We start from the raw sequence: 27,010 nt of genomic DNA on the forward strand, positions 1-27,010 counted from the left end.
AAGATTGGGATTGGGGGGGAGGGGGGAGTCTGGGAAGGGATGTGAAGGGTAAACAAAAGGAGGAGGCTGCAATGCTTGGTAAGAAATGTACGCATTATCCCGCCCATGTAATTGTAACCCCTCTGTACAGTATCTTCACAAAAAAAAAAAAATTCAAAAAAAATGGGGTAGTGAATGATAGCACATACTATAGAGTGGTTGTGAGGATTAAAATAAAAAGGTCACCAAAAAGTCCCTAAGACAGTGGCTGATACAGATGTGACTCATTAGTTGCAACTCTGCTGCAGCTCTAAGGGTGGCTTTCCTGTTAGTATCCAGGAATTGGACACATACCAGCAGAGCACTGTGCACACACTAGACTAGCAGTGCAGAGGACTTGGGAGGCCCTTGAAAGATGTACTGGGGCATCATGGATCCCAGAGTTTATTCCAGACATGGAAAATGGACTGGGAAGAAAATAAAATCTGCTCAATAGCTACTCATAGGGATCCAACCTGCCTAACTTTATCTCCTCTTACCAAACAACATCTGTATGCCACAATTCAGCATTTTTTGTGTCTTTCAGCCTCTGTACACACTGTTCTCCTTTCTTGACTACTCTTTCTCCTCTTCTACAACAGAATATTAAAAAATACTTCAATAGTTTGAGGTTCAGCTCAAATACCACTTCCTATGCAAATCCAAACTACACTCAGGTTCTTTTACCCAGAGAGAATGGTTATCTTCAAGCAACGAACAACAAATGCTGGGCACAGTGGCTCATGTCTGTTATCCTAGTTGAGAAATGTAAGGATCGAGGTTCCAAGTTAGTCTAGGCAGACAAATCTGTAAGACTCTGATCTCCAATTAGCCAGCAAAGAAGCTAGAAGTGGCTCATGTAGTAGAGGACCAGCTGAGAACAAGCAAGAGTATGAAGCCCTTAGTTCAAACCCCAGGCACACACACAAACATATGTACATATATACATACAAAATGCTGTCAAAGAGTTGTGTGTGTGTGTGTTTGTGTGTGTGTGTGTGTGTCATTTATACTGTTGGAGGGAATATAAATTAGTACAGCCACTATGGAAATCAGTATGGAGGTTCTTTCTAAAACAGTTTAAAATATTATATGATACTGCTAGACCATTTTTTGGCATATATACTTGAAGGCATGAAAATCACATAACAGAAACATCTGCACACCTATGTTTATCACAGCACTATTTACAATAGCCAAGCTGTTGATAGGTGCCTATCAACAGATAACTAGATAAAAAAGTATCAAATTATCTATTTCTATCTCCATCTATATTTATAACTATCTAATCTATCTTATCTATTTTTCTATTTATCTAATATACACAGTGGCATTTTATCCAGCCATAATAAAATACAGAAATTATGTTACTTGCAACAAAATGACTAGAAGTGGATGTCATGTTAAGTGAAATAAGCCAGACTTAAAGATGAATGTTTTCTCTTATATGCAGATCTAAACACACATACAAGAGCAGGGAGACTATTTGAGAATAGGAAAGCAATCAGTGGGAGAAGCAGAGGGGACAAGAGAGGGTAATTAGGGGTAAATGTAAAGTGAATTATTTACATGTATGAAAATTTAATGAAATCCATTAAATGTACAAAATACTTAAGATTGGTAAAGGGAAGAATTTTCCATCTACTGTGACTTTCTTAGTTAAGCAAGCAGAGTATATGAGGCCCAATGTGTTTAATGTATGAAGGAACCTCTTAGACATTAAGAAATTTCAGGCTCACACCTGTAATCATTGTTACTCAGGAGGCTGAGATCTGAGGAACATGGTTTGAAGCTAACCCAACCAGGAAAGATTCTTATCTCAATTAACCACTAAAAAGCTAGAAATGGAGCTGTGGCTCAAGTGATAGAGTTCTAGTCTTGAGCAAAAAAAGCTTAGGGATGGTGCCCAGGCCCTGAGTCCAAGCCCAAAGATGGGCACCTCGTGCACACAATACACATACACACACAAATGATAAGGCTAAAATAAACTGACATGCAGCTATATCTTGCCTTTTGTCAGATTCCCAACTAAAACTACAAGGTTACCTTTCTCTTCCCAATTCATCCACCTAGAAAAATTCTTTTACCTTGAAATGTGTTCTTGCCCTTCCTATGCCTCAGTTATTACAGTGAAGATGCTGTAGGAAACAAATACACTAAAAACAGCCACTGCACTAACTTGCTATTGAAGAAATGGAAAATGACAGACAATGCCTTAAAAATGACAGTGAAAATGCAAAACAAAGTATTTTTCTGCACTATCCTCTATAGAGACAAGCAGAGCCTGGCAAAAAGACCACAGCTGTTAAATTCACACATCCTAGAATGGAAATCAGGCTCTACCATAATAGTTGAGGGAAACTTGAACAAATAAGCTAATGTTTCTGAGCTATACTTTTTTTTCTTATTTTTAAATATATGTATCATTCTACTGTATGTATCTCCCTAACACTTATGATCCTCAAAATTATTGGAAAATGGAGAGTTAATAATGACATCTAGTATTCTCAATTAGGACAGAAGATTAAAAAAATAGGCTTGAGAGGAGAAAATGAATTTCACTGTGAACATGCTGGGTCATTTGTAGGAAGTCCAGACAGATATGACTAGGAAGGTACTGAACACTGGAGAAACATCCGAGACTGGAGATACAGTCAGGAGGCCTCTGGGGGTACTGATAGAAGGGAGGAGATCACACAGGGAGAGTGACAAGTGGGAAGATCCTGGGTCAAGGACAGAACCCCGGGGAATGTCAACATTGAAGGGAAAGGTGAGGGAAAGATGGGGGAAAGAAAAGGAAAGAACCTGAGATATAAGGGCCATTAGGCCAAGGAATCAGGGATAATTAACAGTGTCAAGCATAGAAGAGCTGCTCAATGAAATAAAAACTTATAAAATACCCGAGATGTGTCTATTTGAGATCTTAGATTATCCTGAAAACATCATGGAGGAGAAGGGGAAGAAGTAGCCAGATTGTGAGGATTGAGGAGTAAGAGGGATATGGAACAGGCTTTGGGTATGTTCACAGACTAGGGGGAAGGAGCTAAGAGGAGAGAGGAATAAAAGACACAAACAGAAGAAGGTATAATCAAGAACTTGAGGCAGTAGTAAGGCATAGGGAAATGGCAGGAGAGCGGGGGACTGGTCTTGAACACTAGACAGGCATTTTGTTTAAACTTGTCCCATAGGTAAAAACTTTTCAGTCTCAATGAATGCATCTTCAAAGATTTTACCAAAAATTCTACTGCAGAACTGACCTTAAATGCCAGCCTTAATCTTAACTTGAATCAACTGGGACTACATAAAAAGAACCACTTTCAACATTTCTGTGAATTAGGTAACAATTAAAGAAGTCTTAGTCTCCTTGACTAGGCAGGACTTTAATAGTTAATTATTGCCAGGAAGCTATCAACATCATAATCTTGAGACATTCTTCAACATTAAAATAGGCATTATTAAATAATTCTACTCAACAAGTCTAATTTTATTAAAATAACAGAATTCCACAACTCACATCCTGGAGAAGCCAACAGAAACTAGTTCCTAAAACTAGCTACCAATGAGTAGTGATCACAATAGCTGTGATCAACTGGTTAACATCATCCCAGAATTCAAGTAAAAGCTGAACACAGGTAGCTCAGAACTTGGGGATCACAATTTAGTGCTTATAAAAAGCTTAAGAAGATTTGGGGTTCTTGTCTGGAGAAAATGCTAGGTTTATCTGCAGGTACCCCACAGCTCACACCGATTCTAAAACATACTGGACTCCTATCCATGTAAGAATAGATAACTAGTAAAATCAACAGAGTGACAACACTGGCTTTTAAGCAACTCGGAATACCTGTTTTTTTGTTTTTTGGCTGGCATAGTTACGGTAAGAGCCTCATGCACTTGAGCCTGGCTTTGAACTCAATCCTCAGATCTCAGCCTCCTGAGTAGATAGGTTTACAGCAGGAGCTACTGGCACTCAGCTTGGGTTCTTTTAAAGACTATAATTTGGTACTTGTTAAACACCTATTTGAGGCACTGAATATTTGAGAAATCATGTACCTTCTGATTTTATTGGACTCTCCAAATTCACTCTCTGTGCTATGCTAAAAAGTAGCCTAAACCACCAAAGTTTACTTGACCATGACTGGAGTATATTATCTTCATTAACGCATTTTATTTCTTTTTGCATGTTTATTACATGTTTCCCTAACAAAAATTAAGTTATAAGAGTACATAAACTTCTGGTTTCTTCCCCAAGGTATGGAACCCTCCGCAATCAATCATAAAATCCTATCACATCACCTCTGCACTACTTCTTAAATGCATCTATTCCACTTAATTCCCAATTCGGACACTCATTACCTTGTGGCTCAACTTGCCATCCCATTTCTTTTTCCTTTGGACCCATCCTACATATCATTACCACATTCACCTCAAAAAGTAGGCTACAATGAACTCTTAACCCACTTAGGATTCTCAGTAGCTCCCCTACTGCTCACCAACCAAACAACAAACTTCTGGGCCTAACTTTCTCAGCTCTCCATGACTAGGTTCCAGCTCCTTCCCAGGCTTCTCAGTTATTCCCCACATGCCAATCAAATCAGACCTTTCCTTATATACTGTGTCCTTGTCTCTCCGCTTAGAATAATTTAGTCCACCTTTCATTTATAAACTCCAAAATCCAATTTAATACTATTTCTGCTTTGAAATTGTACCAGGGACACCTTGTCAAATGTGACATACACATACTACCTGCTATTATATTACAAGCAACTTAAAAGTAAAGAAAGGCCTTTGTTGATCTCCTTTTTCCCAAAAAGAACTGAATGCCTAAAAGAAATACTTGCTGAATGAATTGATCACATTTACATGAGGCCACCCAAATTGGTGCATATTTTACATCAGTTTCTCTTATTTCCTTTACATTCAACTAAGAGGATAACTCACACAAGCAGACAGTAAAACAATTAAAAGTGAGATGTGCCTAACAAAAGGTTTATGTAATACATACTTTTATCAACAAGACATTCAAGACATTCAACTCTTAGAGGCTGTTACCTAGTGACAAAGTCCATTCTAAGATTCTGTGATACATATGATAAGCCTGGTGGCAACTAACACTGATCTAGCCCTCTGAAGATGTACCTAAACCATCAGAAAACATAATTAGATTCTAAACATAACCAATTCTTTGATGAAGAAATGAAATCATGCTAGTAATTAGTCTTCTATCTTCTAGAGTACAATTCATTTCGGAAGAGGAAGTTTTCATTATGAAAAATTTCCTAATATCACGTTTCATATGCACAGTCCTTAGAAACGTATGGCTTCCATATGCATTATCTTATAAAGTTAATTAATTTATTAAATGTTGATTGAATGTTTACTGGAGAGCGACCACGATTCCCACTGGTGGAGATATAAGAAAACAAAAAACAAAAAAACAAAAAACAAATATACCATATACAAATGTTAAGTACTATGAAGAAAATGAGGCACATTTGAGGTAATCGGCTATTTAGTTTTATTTAAGCTAGTCAGAGATGATCTTTACAACAGCTCTGTAAAATAGGTAGGATATCAATTTTTTGTATAATCTTATAGATTGGTGACTGAACAGTTAAATGACACACCCAAGATCAGCTGGAATTAGATAGGAATGGGATCAGAAATAAGATTTTCCAATTCTTGGTCCAATGCTGGAGGTGTAAAAAAGGAATCTGACTTAGAAATGCTTAATTTCCTTTCCCGCTACCTAATCATGTTTGGCTAGTGAATAATAACCCTATGTATGTAATCATTCATCAAACACCCTGAAAACAACCCACTTCTCACTGCCACATAAGCACTTGTTTTGATTTGATTTGCTAAATAAAGTTACCTGAAATACCCCTTTAATTTCTTGTATTGTTGAAAGAAACCTTAACTATAACATAAATCCAAGTTTTACAAATATGTAGTGTTAAATTTAAAACAGAAAGCAACATCTAGGTTGTGCTAAAGTAGGCAATAGAACAGATCATTAGTAATACCCCAAGTCATGCTGCACAGACATAAATCTCCCATTAACAGCCTGGCTCTGCTCTGTACACCTGGTGAAAGGGGGCAAAAATAAGAATAGGAAGGAATGTCTGCCAGGACCTCATGGAACTGAGAGGGGGGGAATGGTGAAAGAGAGGAGAAACAAAGAGGAGCAGGAAGAAACAGAGAGAAAGAGAGACTGAGACTGAGATTTGTGAGTTTTCATTTGAGGAAGTTGATGACACTAATCTTAGTGAGTTAAGGAGAAAACTGTGAAGACTGTTGGGAAATGAGGTACCCTAAACTGAATGAAACTTACAACAACCTTTTCTTCTGAGAAGAATTTAGGACCTAAATGCAATATAAAAGTTCAAAAGGAGTGGGAGGAAAAAACTGGGAGAGAGTGAAGGAAGGGGTAACATTGTCCAAAAAGAAATGGACTCATTATCTGACTTAGATAGCAGTAACCCCGCTGTATATCACCTTTACAATAACAAGAAAAAAAGAAAAAGAAAGTTCAGACAAGACTGGTGCAGAAGCATCAACTTAGGCCATAAGTTAAGGAAGTGACCATTAGGCTGGGCCTAGACAAATGGATAGAATTCCAAAAGGTGAAGTTAGAAGAACGTAGTACATTCCAAGAAGAGAGGGAGACTGCAAAGTGAAGACACAGTAAGGAAACAGAAAGTAGTTTGCCACACCTAAAACGTAACAAGTGATAGGCAAAGGTATGAAATACAAGCTGAGAGCCAATGGCTCACAACAGTAATCCTAGCTAGTCAGGAGGCTGAGATATGAAGGATGAAAGTTCAAAGCCAGCATAGCAGAAAAGTCTGTAAGACTGTCTGTGAAGGAACTGGCAAAAAGCAGGACTGGAAGCATGGCTCAAGTGCTAGTTGAGCAAGTTAGATGAGCAAGCAAATGCCAATACCATTAAAAAAAAAAAAAGATGTTGTAGCTGGGTACCAGTGGTCACGCCTGTAATCCTAGCTACTCAGAAGGCTGAGATCTGATAATCTTGGTTCAAAGCCAGACTAGGCAGGAAAGTCTATGAGACTCTTATCTCCAATTAACCACCAGAAAACTGAAAGTGGCACTGTGGCTCAAGTGGTAGAGCTCTCCCTTGAGCTGAAGGGCTCAGGGACAGCATCTAGGCCCAGAGTTCAAGCTCCATGACCAACAACAATAACAAAAAAAGATGTAGTGACAAAGGGTGAACAAATGCAGCAGTAATACTCACTAGACACTATACTGAAAATGAAATATACAATTTGGGGTAGGGAGTGTTAAGAAGGAAAAATTGGGAGAAAACTAGGAAAGAGCTAACACTGTTCAAAAAGAAATGTGCTCATTACTTGACTTATGTAACTATAACCCCTCTGAAAAGCAAAAAGTTAAAAAAATTAAAAAGGTATGAAATACAATTAGGAAAACAAAGACACAGGTCCATTTTATTTATTTATTTATTTTGGGTCCAGTCATGGAGCCTGAACTCTGGGCCTGGGCGCTGTCCCTCAGCTCTTCAGCTCAAGGCTAGCACTCTACCACTTGAGCCACACCGCCACTTCCGGCTTTTTTCTTTTTGCTTATGTGGTGCTGAGGAATCGAACCCAGGGCCTCATGAGTGCAAGGCAAGCACTCTACCACTAAGCCACCTTCCCAGCCCCCACGTCCATTGTATTGTGCTTATTGTAGACCATGAAATTGAAACACAGAAAATTTAAATGATTTGGCCCAGCTTAGACAAAGCTGAAGCTAAAACTAAGGTATTCTATTATACCATTCTGGGGAAAGACTGTGGTAAAAGGAGATAATCCTCCTTTAAAAAGTAGTAGTAAGTAGAGGCATTAAACAGTCTCAAGAGTGCATGAGAACAATTTGCAGCAATGTTTGTCTAGGGCTGCTAGGTGACTGGGAAGAACATGAACAGATTCCTCTTCCTTGAAGCACAGCTTATTGCACTGGGCTCTTTAGAAGCCACCTAAAGGAAGCTTAATAATCATAACAATTATTACAGATGCAAATGATGTTTTCTGTTTCCAATATTTGTCTGTCTAGCTTCAGAAGAACGCTGTCATTTGAGGATCAACTGAAGCTATTAAAAAATTTGAAGAAGCCAGGTGTGGTAGCTCACACCTGTAATCCTAGCTACTCAGGAGGCTGAGATCTGAGGATAGTGGTTTGAAGCCAACCCAGGAAGCCAAGTCCCTGTGAGACTGTTTATCTCCAATTAATGACTCAAAACTTGAAAGTGGCGCTGGGGTAGAAACTAGCCGTGAGCAGAAAGATGCTCAGGGATAGTGTCCAGGCCCTGAGTTCAACCCACAACTAAAAAAAAATCTAAAGTGGAAAACTAGAAAAATGTGATAGAAAATTAGAAGCATGAGTTCTAGTACTGGTTCTAGCACTAACAGTAGTGCTAGTTTTCGACAAACTGATTCACCTTATAAAATTTATAAAATGAAGAGACGAAACTAGATGATGTCTAATGCCTTCAGATTATAATTTTCTATGACTCTAACTGGACTCCACTTTGCAGAAAAAGGTCTATATGATGAGTTGAAGGTAAATTGAACTTTAGGAAGCTATATAAATGCTGAATGTAGTAAGAATGTGCTACATCCATCCATCAATCCTATAATTTGTACTTCTTGTTTATAAATCTTTCAACAGGGCACAACTATGAAATAAAAAGGACACAATGATCAATTCTAAGAAGTGGGAAAAGGGGTACAAACCACTTAGGAAGTAATTCTTTCAAACTAACACTAGACTCTGTGTGTGTGTGTGTGTGTGTGTGTGTGTGTGTGTGTGTTTGTAAGACTGTGTCTCTATATTCATAGCTCAAGCTGGCTTTTAACTCATATCCCCTTGCCTCTGTCTCCTGGGATTAGAGATATGTGTTACTAAGCCTAGCATTTTAATCTATAGACTTTCTTACTGCCTATTCAAGATAGTTACTAGAATTATATATGGCCACTTAAAATCCAGTAAGTTATTAATAAGCATTAGACAGTATATTCTATAGTAAAGAGAGAAATTCTGAGGAGTAGAAAAAAAGTCCTTGATTTGATTCATTAAAACAAGTTGTGGAAGGATGAAATGAATTGAGAATTGACATTGATAAGCTTCATAGTATGATAGAAGATAGAACAAGGAACAAAATTAAGATTTAGGCTTAAGAAAACAGTGGGAAGAAAACTATGAACAAAGATGTTTAAGTAAAGTTCCTGAAAAAAATATATTTGCTTTGAGTATATGTAAAGAAATTCTGGAAGATACTGTTATCAGTGGGTGCACGTGTAAGGAGAAAGGAGGCAGATGAGGGACAGGTAAACGATGGACTTTACCAAACAGCTTTTCAAACCATTTAAATGTTCCTTTGAAGCAAACATCTAACAAAAACTCAAAGGTGATAGATAGATAGATAGATAGATAGATAGATAGATAGATAGATAGATAGATAGATAGATAGATAGATATAAACAAGCAAGTAAATAAGCAAGCCAGCCAAAGAAAGAGGCATTACAGCAGAATATCAAGAAGCCCAAAGAAAAGAAATATTTCTGAGATGTGAGTAAGGCAAGTCAGAGAGGATGATTCAGCCTGGGAAAGTCAATGTGAAACCAAGAAAGACCTCAGAAGCTTATGAGAGCCAAGCAGCACCAACAGAAAACAGAAAATGGGATACACAATGTTTACTGTCCTGGGTTCTTTAGGAATGAAACCTATTATGAAATTTTTACTATTACAGAACTGGTTTTCTATTACCCCTACAAGAAAGAAAAGAAAAGAAGAAATTAGTTCCTATGACAATCACAAAGATGAGTTAGAAAATGAGGCCTGAGGAAAAGGTAAATGATTCCACTGGTATCATTTAGTGGAAAAAAGAGATTGTATTTTGCCAATAATTATTTAAGGTGAATCTTTTTTTTTGGGGGGTCCAGTCGTGGGGCCTGAATTCTGGGCCTGGGTGCTGTCCCTCAGCTCTTCAGCTCAAGGCTAGCACTCTACCACTTGAGCCACAGTGCCACTTCCGGCTTTTTTGTTTTTGCTTATGTGGTACTGAGGAATCAAACTCAGGGCCTCAGGCATGCAAGGCAAGCGCTCTACCACTGAGCCACCTTCCCAGCCCTTAAGGTGAATCTTGAAAAAACAAATGTAAAGGAATGTCTTCTTAAAGCCATTTCCACTCTTATGATTTTTTGATTTGTGGGTTAATTCCCAGTGTGCTTCTATGGAGGGGAGGCCTTCCTAATTTAGCCCAGCAAGACCTAGTTAGTAAAATGTATTGCAATGCAGTGAAGTTCTGCAAGTACATATATATATGTGTACATATACATTTAATATATGAAACAACGCATACACACATACACACATATACTTTTGTTTTGGTGGGTTTTTTTTTTTGTTTTTTTGGTGTAGGTACTCAGTGAGGTAGCTCTCCCTTTGCTTTTTCTGCTCAATATTGGTGCTCTACGATTTGAACCATACCTCTGCTTCAGTCTTCTTGCTGGTGAAAGTGTCTCATGGACTTTTCTGCTTGGGCTGGCTTTGAACTCTAATCCACAGATCTCAGCCTCCTGGGTAGCTTGGATTACAGGTGGCAGCCACCAGGGCCTGACTTAGCATATTATTGTTATTTTTTTATTATTGCTGTTGTTATGTTATTATTTGGTACTCATCCTGGGGTTTGAATTCATGGCCTCAACATTGTTCCTAAGGTTTTTGTTAAAGCCAACAACCCAACAACTGAACCCCAATTAAAACCTTTTGGTAGTTAATTGGAGATTAGGATCTAAGGGACTTTACTGCCAGGGCTGGCTTTGAGCTACAATCCTTAGATCTCAGTATTACAGGTGTAGTTATCAACGCCTCGCTATCATATTATTTTCAAACAATTGAAAATTTCCTCATTAAAAGAACTTTCAAGCAGGGCATTGGTGGCTCAGGAGGCTGAGAGCTGATGATTGCAGTTCAAAGCCAGCCTGGGTAAGAAAGTCCATAAGACTTTTTCTTTTTTTTTTTTTTTTGGCTATAGGCTTGAACTCTGGGCCTGGGTGCTGTCCCTGAGCTCTTCAGTCAAAGTGAGCGCTCTACCACTTGAGCCACAATGAAACTTCCAGTATTCTGGTGGTTAATTAGAGATAAGAGTTCAAACCCCACAACCAAAATAATAATAATAACTATTATTAAAAAAACATATCCTGTTTTATTTTATCATGTTTTATTCCTTAAGCTTATAAGATTTTGATTACTGGTTCCATTTTTATTTCCCGCTACCAGGTATCTGTTGTGCATTGTAATAGCCACTTTGTACAGAGAACATTTTAACTACTTCCTCTACAACTACAGCTAGATCTCTTATTCCTGCCCTGTTAGCAAGCCACAGAAGTTCAATTTTCTTCCAAAGCTGAAAGGCTAAAAAGCAATTTAGTTAAGGACAGTTTATAAGGGCAAAGACAATTAAGCTTTATATTTGTAAATATGTAATTAAATAAACCCATTCCCCTCCTTTCATCTGGAAAACCCTATCAGTCTAAGTCTTTAAATAACAAGCTGACTGAGTGGTCCTTTAAAACAGTGTAGGATGTTAGTCCTCAAGACTTAATGGCTAATCATCCAGGAGGCTTTGCTTCTGTATTTATACTTGTTTCAGGAGAAAATCATAAGAAGAAAACTCTAAAACTTGGTCAATTTTTTTTTTTAAGTTTCAACCCATTAGCCAAATGAAGACTGCTTTTTCTTTTACCTATGCTCCCTGTCCACAGGAGTAGCAGAAGTTGGCTACAACAATCTATAGACAACTGCATTATCAAGACCAAAGGCCCGGAGTTCTCCTCCTTGGCCTAGTGTGTTTCATTCTATTCCTCTCATCACCAGCAATACTCTCATGTCACAGAGAAGACAAGAGTATGATCCCATCACCTCTACTATATTAACCACAGGCTCTGCTGAGACTCCATGGGTCTATACTGCCTAAGCTTTTTTGGACTCTAATAATAAATGATCTTTGTTTCATTTCTTTTTTGTTGCCTGCCTGCCTGCCTGTCCTCCCTCCCTGCCTCCCTCCCTCCCTTCCTTTACTTCCTTCTTTCCTTCCTTCCTTCCTTCCCTTCTCTTCCTTCCTTCCTTCCCTTCTCTTTCTTCTCTTTCTTTTTCTTTTTTTCCTGCAGTATTGAGGATACTAGGGTTGTCATATAGGCTAGATAAGCAGTAAGTACTGTACCCCTAGCCTCTACTTCCAGCATCTATATTTTTCTTTTTGTGATCTGGTCTTGAGCCCAAACCAGAAAATGTATTAACAGACTTGACAAGCAGGAAGATCACAAATGACCCTTAGCAGTAAACAAATAGAAAACTTAACTCTGAAAAGCAGACCTGAAACAAAGGCTAGCTACTTCCCCACCTCTGGTAGAGGCACCACTTCCCCCCTTTCCTGCAGCCTGCCAGGGAAGGGGCATTTGCAGCTGTGCCTCCTCCAACTCACTTTCTGCGTCAAATAGTATGGGTCAAAGTCCTCCAGGGGAACTGCAACCAGGCCTTGGGGAATGTCACCGTAGATGAAAGGCAAACTCTTCCCTGCTTCCAGATCACTGTTTGGCTTGGGCTTGCTGTCCTCATCATCTTCCCGATGACTGCCATCGGCCTTTGGTGGTTTCTTGAGCTTACTCTCAGCAATGCGCCTCTCAATGTTTGCCAGTGACTCAGGGGTAAAAGGCTTGAAACTATCAGGGCCTGGTGGTGCGAGCAGTTGCGCTGCCATCTTCTCATCCTGCAGCAGCTTCGTTAGTTATGCTGCATCCAGGACAGGTCAGCTCTGGAAGAAACAGCAACACAGGCAGCATTAATCAATCACTGCTCTAGAAAGAAGTCAGACTAAACCATCTTACTCTCAACCTTTATTCACAACCTTTGCAACATATATTTTCCTCCAGGACACAGTTCTTTTTTTCTTAGGCAATGTACACTATGAATATCCTAGGTGACATTCACAATTGCACCTCAAGGGAATGACCAGTCATCGAGATAGAAAGATAGGAATCTCTTGGATTGCTAATATTTATCACATTTACTTAGATCCAATTCACAGTGAGGAATCACATACATGAAGGAGATATGTTCCATATCCTCCAGGAAGGTCTATTTTAAACTAATAAGTCATGATTAATATTCTGATGGGGCATTTGCTTCCTTAGAAGTCCTTATACACTCAAGTCACTTTTCTCTTAGAAGTATCTCTATCCTCTTGCCCTCACCCTCACCCTGCGTACCAAAGAAAGTCTTCCTTTAAGGACAGCAGAATGGTATAGTCCCTCTTCTCAAATTTCACTTTCTGAAAACAAAATTAACTCTTTAAAATTTTGTAACCATAAAACATTCTCCTTATTTTCATCCTTCCATTTCAAGTTAGTTTTCAATTCACCATGTTGTGTAAAATCTACCCACTATAAAAGCCCAGAAGCATCTTCAATGACCAAGCTCCTACTGAGGACAAACAAGAAACATGATTTTCCATGAGGAAGCCAGACACTGTTCTCAGTACCTCCTGCTTAGCAAAGAGAAAAGGCAAGTGGGAAGGGAATCCCAGAGAACTTCTTCTAATCCAGTAGCATTGCAGGCCCAACAAGGCAAGGCAAGCAGAGAAGCCTGCTAGAGGCTTCTGAGAAGGGCTCAACCAAGAGGGGAAGATGGGTGAGAATGGAATAATAAACCAATTCCCTAAAAAGAAAAAAAAACTACAGTAAGGCCATATGAGAACCAGTAATTTCTAAGAACCATATTTGAAAAGCCCATTGAAAAGCCTGCTTAAATTAATGCAGCTCCTAGGATATTTCCATACAAACCTTGATATGGAGGGGCTCTGGCATCAAAGTAACAGTGTTCAGCTCTGGCCCCAAAAGATAGGACAGAGACTCAGGCTTTCCTGTCAGCTAACCTTTCTTCCTTCAGTTCTGAAGCAACACAAGGATAACTCAGGAAAATTTTTAGAAGGCTAAAGATTGTTCTTTTCTCTGTTACCTAGCCCTCAGGGTCTACTTGAAGGCAAGCATCCACAGACTTAAGGTTTCTCAAGAGAATGGTAGTACAATAAACTCTAAGTAATTTTAGAGTTTGGTTCCTAGGGGCTCCTTTCATAAATCCTAGCCTTTTCTCTCTCAGGCTGTCACTGCTAGAAGCTACACTGCAGCTGGGGTGTCTATCTGCGGTTAAATAGCTCAATTACTTAGAGCAGAGGCCAATGGGTCCAGAGTCACATGCTTGTCCCCCACATACCAGCCAGCTTCAAATTGTACCAACACCCCACCCCCTTCCAGATGAAGGGATCAGAGAAATCATTTCCATGAGAGCTGTGTAGGGCTTCAGAGATGTAAGCCACTGTACAAGGTCCAGCCCATGCCATTTTGCAGATGAGGAAACTTGGGATCCTAAGAGACTGCAAAACTTATCCAAAGTCACAGGCCAGGATAAAAATAATAACTAACAACTTTCTAATACACACTTTTTTTTTTTACTATAACAAAGAATTAGTAACACATCCGGTTGTATCCTACCTCCTGCCAGTTCCCAATAGGAATTAGTCTGATTCATTAAGGAAGTTGCACAGAAATGCCATAGCTGAACTGATCTAACATTTTATTTACAATGTAGGATTCCTTTTTCCTTATTCCTTGGACCCTGTACTGCCCCACTATGTCCTTCCTCCTCCACAGAGCCTTCCCATCTTCCAACTCTACTAATTCCTCCCCTCCGGTACTCCTACAGTCTTTCACCATGAGCTTCACTGACATTGGTCACAGCCTATGATTCAAGCACTGTGGTTGCATTAACTCAAAACACCATGAACCCCAAACACCATTTAGCATATGAAAAATAGAGTCTTAGAGAATTAATAGGGCTCCTTCAAAGTCATGAGACTAGAAAACAGCACAAGAAGGGCTCTAAACACCTATAATTGTTTGCTTTGACAACCAATGATGAAGGGTACTATATATACAGTGTGAACTCCCAGAATTCCAAAACTCCTTTTGTGTCCTTTTCATAGAGAACAGAAACCCATGATGAGCCTATCTGGGACTCACACATCCACATTCATCCTCAACCCTAGGTCACTCTCTGTTCTTACTCAGAGGACAAAAAACACTGCAAGAATAAGTCGCTTATGATGCTGACAAATTCTTGTGATCTAATTGCAGGCAGCTGGGCTCTTCATAGCTGTCCTCAGCTAGGTCCTCTGCCTGCTCTCAGATTGTTTCCTCTTGCCTTCTCTAGGCCTGTATCCCCTCAACCTTTCCTACTCCATACATTTTCAATCATCTGTCCCTTCCTATACCTCTTCCCTGTATAGCTATATCCCCCACTCACTCTTCCTTTGACCTAAGTGACACTACATCGACCTGTTTTCTCCACAGCTGTGGTCTCCTCTCCTAACAGGCTCTTCTCCACACCAAACGCTTCTGGAATTCTGTTGTTCTCCCTCTCCCTCTCTCTCCCCTTCTCCCTCCTTCCCTCCCCCCTCCCCCTCTCTTTCTCTCTTTCTCTCTCTCTCTCTCTCTCTCTCTCTCTGGGTTTCAAACAATCTGCATATGTGTATATGTGTACCTCTAATACTTCCATCCTGACTAAGATGAGTTTTGCAGTTGTCTTTAGGGCACCAGCCACCATTTCAAATTTAAAAAGCACTTAAAACAACCCTCACTTTCCAGATGGATTCCCCTTCCTGAATTTCATTTCTGGTACCAAGACCATCAGTTTTCTGGTCACTTGGCACAAATTCTGAGTTATTGCTACCTAGTTCTCCCTTGCTACCCACAACCAGCAGTCCCTAGGATCCCCAATCCCTCCAACAGAGCTTCTATTTTCAAGTGTCATCCTAAGGAAAATTTACATTAACAAAATTAGCCATTTTAAAGTGAACCTTTCAATAGCATTTAGGACATTCACAGCCAGTACTGCTCTCTAGTTCCAAACACTTTTACCACTCCAAAATAAAACTCCTTACCCATTAAATTGTTACATTTCTTTCTATCCCATACCCCCAGCTCCTGATAACCCTCTTCTGCATTCTGTCTCTACTGATGTATCTATTCTGGATATTTCATATAAATGGAATCAGACAATACATTCACTTAGCAGGATAGTTTCAGGGTGTATTCACAATGGAGTATATTTCAGCACTTTCTTTTTCTTCTTTTGGTCAGTTATGGGGCTTAAACTTATTAGGGCCTGGGAGCTGTCCCTGAACTCTTTTGCTTAAGGCTAGCACTCTATCAATTTGAGCCACAGTTCTGCTTCCAGTTTTGGGGTAGTTAATTGGAGATAAGTCTCATGGACTTTCCTGCTCCAGCTGGCTTAGAACCACGATCCTCAGATCTCAACCTCCTAAGTCGCTAGAATTACAGGTGTGAGCCACCAGCACCTGGCTACTTCATTCCTTTCTATAAATAAACATATTCATTCATCCACTGATGTATGTACTGGCTATTATGAAAAGTATGTGCCCAGGTACTTGATTTAGTGCTTATTTTCAGTTCTTTTGATATATACCTAAGGATTAGACTGCAGGGTCATATGGTTACTCTATGTTTAACAGTTTTTTTTAACCCCCACAGTGGCTGAGCCATTTTGTATTCCCACCAGCAAAGTAACATTATAATTTATCCACAGCTTTGTATACACTTGTTATTGTCCCTTTCTTCCTTCTTTTAAAATTGTGGCCATCCTAGTGGGTATGAAATGGTACCTCATATGGTTTTGATTTACCTTTCCCTAGTGATATTGATGTATTTTTCATGTGTTTGTTGGCTCACTACAGTTTTTCTTTGCAATGTCTGATGTTAATGAGCACTGTTTCATAGTTCATTCAGTATTTAGATAGCCTCTTTTGTGAAGGCTAGTTTCAGTCTTTGCCTTCTTTTTCCTTTCGGTCACCTAAATTTCTTAGTGACTTGTGGAAGTTCTTCATATATTCTCTATACATATGTCAAATAGTTATAGCATTTTTTCCTTCCTCCCCTTCTGCTTCCTTCCTTCCTTTTTTTTTTTTTTTTGGTTGTTGTTTTGCAGTACTATGGTTTGAACTCAGGACTCCAAGATTACCAGGCAAATATTCCATCATTAAGCCATATTCTATCTTTTTTTGCACAGGTTATTTCTTAGTTGCATAGGGTCTTGCTTCCTGTCCAGACCTAGGCCATGATCCTTCTATGAGCTTCCTGCTCACACCACCACACCCAATCTATAGTATCAAGGACTGTTTTTACTCTGACTTTCCTAGAACTATGATCCTTTGGGTATCAGCCTCTTTAATAGCTGGTATAATAGGTAGATGCCACCACTTCTAGCTATTAGTTGAAAAGGGGTATTGGGCACATTTTGCCTGGGCTGACTTTGTCTAAAATCCTCCTGATCTCAGTCTCACAAGTAGCTAGGATTATAGCTAGCAACTGGCACCCAGCACTTTCTGCTTTTTTCATGGTATAAGTTGGTAAATAGCAGTTCATATCTTTACTGAAATCTAATCTCAATCTTTTCCTCCAAGTTAATGCTTGTGCACTCTCTCTATCTATATGTATGTATATACATATGCATATGTACATATACACATGCATGTACACACATGTATGTGTGTATGTATTTGTGTGTGTGTGTGTGTGTGTGTGTGTGTATATATATATATATATATATATATATATATATATATATATATATATATATATGTTGAGAGAGGGTCTCCCTATTTAAAGTTCAAGACAAGCCTGGACTACATAGTGAGTTTAAAGCTACAGGCTTGTCTTGAATTCAAGCTTCTTCTTGAGTGTTTGGATTATAGGTATGATTTACCACATTTGGCAAGTGCCTTTTATCCCCCATCTCCCAAGGTCATGCAGAAAGGCTCCTATGTTTTCTTCTAGATTTTTGTTTTGTCTTTCTCATTTAGATTTACAAACCAGTTGGAATTTTATAGGATGTAAAGTCAAGGTTCATTTTCTACAACATGGGTATCCAGCATTTCTTAGTAAAAAGTCTTGCCATTCTAACTTTCATTGACTGTAACTATACTGTCATTTTCTGGTTCTAGCCTTCAGAAGTTTCTTCCCCCTATCTTCTTTCACCTAAACTCTATTCATCCATGAAATACGTCCTTGTTCAGAGAAAATTGTGCTGCAAAAAGTAAAAACAGGGCTGGGAAGGTGGCTCAGTGGTAGAGTGCTTGCCTTGCATGCATGAGGCCGTGGGTTCAATTCCCCAGCACCACATAAGCAAAAAGAAAAAAAGCCGGAAGTGGCGCTGTGACTCAAGTGGTAGAGCATTAGCCTTGAGCTGAAGAGCTGAGGGATAGCACCCAGGCCCAGAGTTCAGGCCCCACGACCGGATTCCCCCCCAAAAAAAAGTAAAAATAAAATTTCTAGATTTAGAATAAACTCAAGAGACCATGCAGTCCTACCATTCCTAATCTGCAAGGAAAGCTGGGCTGTCTAACTGCCAGATGCAAAACTAGAACCAAGTTTCTTGATCTCTAATATACATTTGAACAACATGGACTTGAGCTGCAAAGGTCCACTTATATAAAGATTTCTTTTTATTTTTGAGATCTGCAACAATCTGAGAGAACACAAGTAAACGAAATAGGCATAATTTTTTTTAAGAAAAGAAAGTTATGTGGGTCATGATAGTGAATAATCTATTTAATACCAAAAACTACCCACAAATCTATTATTGCCAGAAAGTTAAAATTTCTCACTTAGGCCATGTGTGGTTACTTGCAGCCTAAAAAACTTTGTAAATGTAAAGACCTAGGATTAAGTCATGAGTACGATGGCCTAACTGCCCAGCACTGTCTGTTGCTTTTGCTGGAAGCTCCGGGCATGCCACTCAGCATCTTCATAGGAGCAATTTATCTCCCCAGTAAATAGATTGTGCATCTTAGTTAAAGGAGATCTCTCACCACTGCACTTTCCCACCACATATTATACATAAAACACACACAAATATATGAAAAGACTTATCTGTAAGACTGTTCAACACCACTAGGATAGTAGTAGTTAAACTGGGATGGGGAACGGTTTCAGTTATAAGCAGATTTTGCTACAGGAGGAGCACCTCAGCCCCCATGTTGTGCAAAAGTCAGCTCTAATGCTGTGTAACTGAACCCAGTATCTTAGTCAGTATCCCTTGTCCATCATACCACTATCTCAGCTGTTCATCTTCCTGCAGTGCTAAGGAGGACACAGCCAACACAGAGGATAAAGGAATGATGTAAGCAAATTCTGGCCCCGTGAGTTAAAAAAAAACACAAAAAAACTACATTAGAATGGAAATTGGGTACAAAACACTATCTTCACTTGGTCATCCAGGAGAATTAAGACTTGAACAAGTTATTTGTGGCCCAGTTATATACAAATAGAGAAGAATCCATAGCTGGGCACTAGTGGTTCATGCCTGTAATCCTAGCTAGTCTGGGGGGTGAGGTCTGAAGATTGCAGTTTGAAGCAAGTCCAGGCAGGGAAGTCTATGAGACTCCTATCTCTAAACACCAAAAAAGCTGAAAGTGGAATTGTGACTCAAGTGGTAGAGTGCTAGCCTTGAGCACAAAAGCTCAGGGACAGCACCCAAGCCCTGAGTTCAAGCCCAGGACCAGCAAAAATAAAAAATTTTTAAGAATCATGTGAAAAGAACTAAGATGATGGAAGATGGAAATAAAACTGGCATTGAAGTGAAGTTATTAATAGGTATTGAAGGAAATACTCTAGAAAGATATGCTGGGAAGAGGAGGAAATAAAAAGTGGGAAGTAGTACCAAAAATGTATCTCAATGGCTGGAGATACAGCTCACTGGTGTTTACTCAGCCTTAGCATGACTATGTAAGATCCTGTTAGATCCTCAGCACTACAAAAACAACAAAAATTTGTCTCCAACTAGAAAAAGGCAAAGTTGGAGGACTGATATTTCCTGATATCAAAACTTACTATAGCCAGGCACTGGTGGCTCATGCCTGTAATCCTAGCTACTCAGGAAGCTGAGATCTGAGGACCATCATTTAATGCCAGCCCAGGCAGGAAAGTCAGTGAGACACTTATCCCTAATTAATCACAGAAAAAGCTGAAGTGGAGCTGTAGCAACCTTGAATAAAAGGAGTTCAGGGACAGTGCCCAGGCCCTGAGTTCAATCCCCAGGACCAGAAAACAAAACAAAACAAAACACCAGGAAGCCTCATATACTGCTGGTGGGAATGTAAAATAATACAGGTATTATAGAAAAGAGTACAGCAGTTAGAGGTAAGAGTATAGCAGTTAAGCAGAGAAACACAATTCACCAATTCTACTTTTAAGTATATACCCAAAAGAAGTGGAAGCAAGGACTTGAACAGATAATCCCAGCAACATTTTTCACAACTGTCAAATGGTAGGAACCACTCAAATGCCCATGAATGGATAAATAAAATAAAGCCTTAAAAAGAAATTTTAACACATGCTACAACATGAGTGGACCTTGAAAACATCCTGAGTAAAATAAATCAGATACAAAAGGGTAAATATATGATAAAACTTACATATCATACCTGAATAGTCAACTAGAGACAGAAAACAGAATTATGGTTTCTAGGGCTGTGGAAAGGGACTTGTTCAATTGGTAATGTCAATTGGGGATGATGAAAAAGTTCCAGCAACAAGCAGTGGTTATGGATGAACAACAATGTGAATATAAGTAATATTACTGCTAAACTGTATATTTTTAAATGGTTAAAATAATACATTTTATAATATATATTTAATCATATTTTTTTGGTGCCAGTACTGGGGCCTGAACTTGACCTCATGCTCTTCCTTAACTTTTTCCATACTAGGTTAGCACTCTACCATTTAAAAGAGCGGGGAGGAGGGGGTAGAATCTCACTATGCCCCCTACCAGAAGCTATACACTGATGAGCAAGATTGTTCACTCCTGCTCCAACGGACACTGATGTCTTTTTGGGGAGATAGACTAGAAAGAAAAGTATACCAATAAGGTAAAAGAGGATGTTACAGAAAGATGGAGGCAGTACCCCTGACCACTTTAGAGAAATCAGAGGTTTTCCTGGAGAAAGTGACATTGTAGCTAATGACTGAAAAACAGACTGGTGGAGTGTGAGGTAGAAAGAGAACGGGTAAAACACTGCAGCAAGAAGAAATAGTATACTATATTCAATAGCCCATAGACAAGGCAGCTCATGTCATGTAGGTACTGCAAACAGTGGACCTTGGAAAATAGCTAACAAAGTAATACATGCTAAGTCCAAAGGAAGGCAAAAGTCTGTTACCATAAAAAGGAGATCTGATTTGATCCCCAAAGTATAAGGAAATGTTGAAAGCTTTTAAATAGAGAATGACTAGTATGTAGGATGAGGGAGAAAGAAGGGGAGGAAAGGGAATGAAGCAAGATCAGAGTGAGGAAGACAGCTTGTAGCCATTCAGCTGAGAGGCAGGGACAGCATTGGACTATGTAGTAGCAGTAGACATGACATGCTGAACAGTCTTGCTGACTGAGGGTGGGATGTAAAGCATAGGGAAAACCCGGAAGATAACCCAGTTTCTATCAGTGGCAACTGGATGGAAGGTAATGAAGCTCACTAAGACCAGGAAATAAGATGTGACACATGACCTCTGGGGTTCAGATAACTTTACTCTTGACCATGGTGCATGAGGTATTTGGTACATCCAAATGAGGATATCATATAGACAGTAGAATTTGTGGTTCTGAACCTCAAAACATGAGTTTAATAACAAGAATCCTCAGAAGCTCACTAAGACCAGGAAATAAGATGTGACACATAAGCTCTGGGGTTCAGATAACTTTACTCTTGACAATGGCGCATATGAACTATTTGGTACATCCAAATGGGAATATCATATATGCAGTAGAATTTGTGGTTCTGAACTTCAAAACATGAGTTTAATAATAAGAATCAACAGAGAAGCAGACTGGTAGAGAACTACATCAAGACTCTGAGGCCTGCAAGCCAGCTCTTTGCATGTTGCTATGTAGCTCATTTGGAATCAGCCAGAGGAGCAGTTCTGCAGTGAAAGGAAGGTGGGTGGCTCGTATCATAGGAGAAGAGAGAAATGAAGCCAGATGGATAGTCTACACTGTCCCCACTCCCTGGTCTCTTCCTTCATCCAATGACAACTAGGTGCCAGGCTGCCAATTTCCTACTTTGTGTCTCACAGATTTCATTTTGGAAAATCTTTAACAGCTCTAGATATTAAAATAAAACAACTCTGTCAAACCTAAATTTTAAACATTGTAAACCTGAAGAATTGTCATCTTTAGCCCTATCTTTTTTTTCTTCTTTCTTTTTTTTTTTTTTCTTTTTCTGGTCTGGGGTTTGAATTCAGGGCCTGAGCACTGTCCCTGTGCTTTTTTTGCTCAAGGCTAGTGCTCTACCACCTGAGCCATAGCACCCCTTCTGGCTTTTTCTGAGTAGTTAAATGGAGACAAAAGTCTTACTGACTTTCTTTCCCAGGCTGACTTCAAACCACTACCCTCATAGCTCAGACTCCTGAGTAGTTTGGATTATAGGCATGAGCCACTAGCACTTGGCTTTAACCTTATCTTGATCACAGCAAATCCAGCTCTCTCTCCTACCAGGCTTGTGGCCCATCCTCATCCAGATGAATGACATGTATGCTGAGAGAGCCACCAATGAATTCTTCAGTCTTACAGGCTTTCCATCTAGCATGACCATTTCTGAAGTTTGTTCTCCTTAAGCTTCACACCCACCAAGTTAAAACAAAACAAAACAACAACAAAAAACTGATCTATTTGCCTCTTGTTCATAGAACTGGTGTTTGTAATCCTTTTAAGACAGTTTCTCTAGATTGAGCTAAAATATGTCTTCTTGAAGAACCCTTCTGAAGGGTCTGTTTATAGAAATCCTTGAAAGAAATATAAATGTACAATTAATCATGATAAGCAACTCTATCAGGAGGTCTCAGAAAGCACTCATGTTTTCAGTACTTGGATATTCTGACCTGAAAATGCTAAGAAACACTCTTAAGAATTTAGTCCACTTAAATCAAACTAGCTAATCAATTTTATGGTTTTTAAGTTTTGTGCTTTTTTTTAATGGGCTAGAATTTGGACTCAGGGCCTTATTATTGTTTGGCTTGCTTATGTGGCTGGTGTTCTATCACATGGGCTATGTCTGTAGCCCAGCTTTGTGTTACTTTAGAGCTGGAATCTCATGGACTTTTTTTGCCTAAACTGACTTTGAATCACGATCCTCCAGATCTTTATCCTTGTGAATAGCAAGGATTACAAATGTGAGCCACTGGAACCAAGAGGATCTTGCTATGTTGCTCATACTGGCTTAGACTATTCAGGCTCAAGTGGTCCTCCTATCTTCATCCCACAGTAGCTAGACCTATAGGAGTAGGACATGACACCTGGCCATCAGAAATTATTTTGTCAGTCATGGGACTTGAACTCTGGGCCTGGGCACTGTCCCTAAGCTCTTCAGTTCAAGGCTAGCACTCTACCACTTGAGCTACAGTGCCACTTCCAGTTTTCTGGTGGTTAATTGGAGGTAAGAGTCTCATAGACATTCCTACCTTGGTTGACTTTGAACCATGATCCTCAGATCTCAGCCTCCTGAGTAGCTAGGATTATAGGAATGAGCCGTTGGTGCCCAGCATCATCAGAATTATTTTGAATGGATCTAAGAGTTTCTGTCTTTTTTTAAAGTTTATTTAATTGTGAAAATACCATACAGAAGGGTTACAATTACATGAGCAAAGTAATGAGTACATTTCTTATCAAGTATTGTTGCCTCCTTCTTTGTGTCCCCTTATCATCCCCACCCTCTCATCTCCTCTACCACCCCATCTCCACCCCCGCCAAAGTTGTAAAGTTCGTTTTTCGGCATAATGTCTTGTATATCTCACTGTTGCAATGGATCCACCTGTATCCCTATTTAAACGATTTTTTCCCCTCACCCTCCACAAATTATACCGACATGAAATACAATGAAAGCAGGGGTTATACTGTGGGGGAGGGACATACAAAGCAACAAAGAAATAATCTTTTAAATGTGTTAGAAACAATCGCATGAAAGAAAAAAACATTGAAATACGTATCTTAGGGTTCATTTCCCTAACATCAACTTATCTGACCTTTTCTGCTTGACTCAGACATATATCAGTTATTGCAAATAAGGGAAACCATGGGACCTATGTTTCTTTGGGCCTGGCTTACTTCACTTAATATAATTTTTTCCAAGTCTTTCCATTTCCTAACAAATTGGGCAATGTCATTCTTTCTGATGGAGGCATAGAATTCCATTGTGTATGTATACCACATTTTCTTGATCCATTCATCTACTGAGTAGCATCTGGGTTGGTTCCATATCTTAGCTATGGTAAATAATGCTGCAATAAACATAGTTGTGGTGTGTGTGTGTGTGTGTGTGTGTGTGTGTGTGTGTCATATCTTAGCTATGGTAAATAATGTTGCAATAAACATAGTTGTGGTGTGTGTGTGTGTGTGTGTGTGTGTGTGTGTGTGTGTGTGTACTGTCCCTCTGATCTTCAGCTCAAGGCTAGTGCCCTAGCCGTTGAGCCACAGTGCCACTTCTGGCTTTTTTTCTGCTTATGTGGTGCTAAGGAATCAAACCCAGGGTCTCATGCATGCAAGTTAAGCACTCTACCACTGAGCCAACGTCCCAGTCTGGATCTATGAGTTTCTCTAAGCAGATCCCATCAACCCAAAATAAAGACAAGTTTCACTTCCATATACTATATAATTTGATCTTGTATATCCCCACAAAGGCCCACATGTTAAAGGCTTGGGGTGCCCAAGATGCTGATAGCAAGAAATGATGGAATCTTTAAGAGATGGGGCCTAGCCAGGAACAGTGAATTATGCTTTTAATCTAGCTATTCAGGAGGTGGATTATCAAGAGGATTGTCTCTCAAGGCCAGCCTAGGCAAAAAAGTTCATGAGATATTATCTCAACCAATAAAAAAAGCTGGACACAGTGGAGCATACCTGTCAACCTAGCCACTCACAAAGAATAACCAGAAGGATTGTGGTGCAGACTGGCCTGGGCAAAAGCAAGACCTTATTGGAAAAATAATGATAGCAAAAGGGCTGGAAACATGACTTAAGTTGGAGTACCTACTTAGCAAGCACAAGGCCCTGAGTTCATACCTCAATACTACAAAAGGGGAGGGGGACTAGTGAATAATCTTCAGGTCGATGAGCACATGGCCCTGAAAAGGATGTGGGACTTCTGGCTCTTTTTTCTCTTTCTCATTGCCTCCTAGACTTGAGGCAAGTAATTTTGTTCTGTCATGTATTCCTGCCATGATCTGCTCTGACAGAGGCCAAAAGCAACAGAGCCATTTAACCATGACTAGAACTTTCAAAACAGAGTCAAAGCCAGGCCTATAAACCTAGCTACTTGGAAGAGTGAGGTGGGAGAATTGGGAGCTTGAGACTAGTCTTGGCTACCTAACAAGAGATCTCCTCTTATGAGAGAGAGAACGGCAAAAAATAAATAAAAAATAAGAGGGAGGGAGCAAAAGAAGGAAGGAGGAAAGGGCTGGGAAGTTGGCTCAGTGTAGAGTGCTTGCCTCGCATGCATGAGGCCCTGGGTTTGATTACTCAGTACCACATAAGCAGAAAAAGCCGGAAGTGGTGCTCTTGCTCAAGTGGTAGAGTGCTAGCCATGAGCTGCAGAGCTGAGGGACAGCGCCCAAACCAAGAGTTCAGGCCCCATGACCGACAAAAAAAAAAAAAAAAAAGGAGGGAGGAAAGGGGAAAATGAAAGGGGAGGGGAGGAAATAACTGAGCCACAACTGTCAGCTAAAATAATGTCAACTTTTTTTTGGGGGGGGCAGTCTAGTCATGGGGCCTGAACTTTGTGTCTGGGCACTGTCCCTCAGCTCTTCAGCTCAAGGTTATCGGTCTACCACTTGAGCCACAGCACCACTTTCGGCTTTTTATGATTATGTGGTGCTGAGGAATCAAACCCAGGGCCTCATGCATGCGAGGCAAGCACTCTACCATTGAGCCAACTTCCCACCCCCAACTTTTTTAGTTGATCTACCCAGGTATATTTTGTTACAATAATAGGTACACCATACAAATGCTTTCTGACATACAGTCCAATCAAGATGCCATTAGAAGTCGGGCGCTGGTGGCTCACGCCTGTAATCCTAGCTACTCAGGAGGCTGAGATCTGAGGATCACGGTTCAAAGCCGGGCAGGAGAGACCGTGAGACTATCTTCAATAAACCACCAGAAAACCGGAAGTGGCACTGTAGCTCAAGTGGTAGAGCGCTCGCCTTGAGCTGAAGAGCTGAGGGACAGCGCCCAGGCCCAGAGTTCAAGCCCCACGACCAACAACAAAAAAAAAAAAGATACCATTAGACTTCCATTTTCTGGCCCTACAGATACCAAGTCAAAACTGTTCTTTATTGCACCACCTACCCACATCACCAATTTTCTTCTCTTTAGATTTACTTTTCCATGTTTCTTTTGTCTTCCACAGGGCACAGAAGCCTACCCCCTTATAGCCTACACATTCAACATCGTAGACTTCATGTTGGCACCACATCTTTCTCAGTTTTTCTACTAGTCTCCTTGATTCAGGGAATGCAAACTTGCCCACTGTTTTGTAACAGAAAAGGATTTCATAGTGGTAAAATATAGATGGCATGAAATTTACCATTTTAGTCATTTTAAGTCTCCAGTTCCATGACATTACATAATCTATTGTCCATCTATAGGAACCATCCATCTCCAGAACTTTTCTATAATCCCACACTGAAACTATAAATCATGTTTTACTAGAACACAGCCACATACATTCGTCTACTTATTGTTTATTTCTGCTTTCGGTGTTACATGGCAGAACTGAGTACTTGTAACAAGACTATGACCCAACCAGGAAAAAGAATTGACCTGTTGACCCTTTCCAGAAAAAGCCTGTCTACCC

At 39.8% G+C, this 27,010-nt stretch overlaps 1 protein-coding gene across 3 annotated transcripts in view; it reads right to left on the reverse strand.

Moving 5' to 3' along the window:
- Window positions 1-12,850, reverse strand: part of Scn8a (sodium channel, voltage gated, type VIII alpha subunit) — a 124,991-nt gene extending 112,141 nt beyond the window's left edge. For 2 of the 3 annotated variants that reach the window (XM_013018727.1, XM_013018726.1), the window contains exon 1: window positions 12,521-12,850. In XM_013018727.1, coding sequence (XP_012874181.1) covers window positions 12,521-12,796 — 276 coding nt within the window. In that variant the 5' untranslated portion in view covers window positions 12,797-12,850. The remainder of the gene's footprint in view (window positions 1-12,520) is intronic. The other variant, XM_013018728.1, reaches the window with a different exon arrangement.
- Between the last annotated feature and the right edge of the window lie 14,160 nt (window positions 12,851-27,010).

This window comes from Dipodomys ordii, unplaced genomic scaffold (assembly GCF_000151885.1).
Source record: "Dipodomys ordii isolate 6190 unplaced genomic scaffold, Dord_2.0 Scaffold42, whole genome shotgun sequence".
Taxonomy (NCBI): Eukaryota; Metazoa; Chordata; class Mammalia; order Rodentia; family Heteromyidae; genus Dipodomys; species Dipodomys ordii.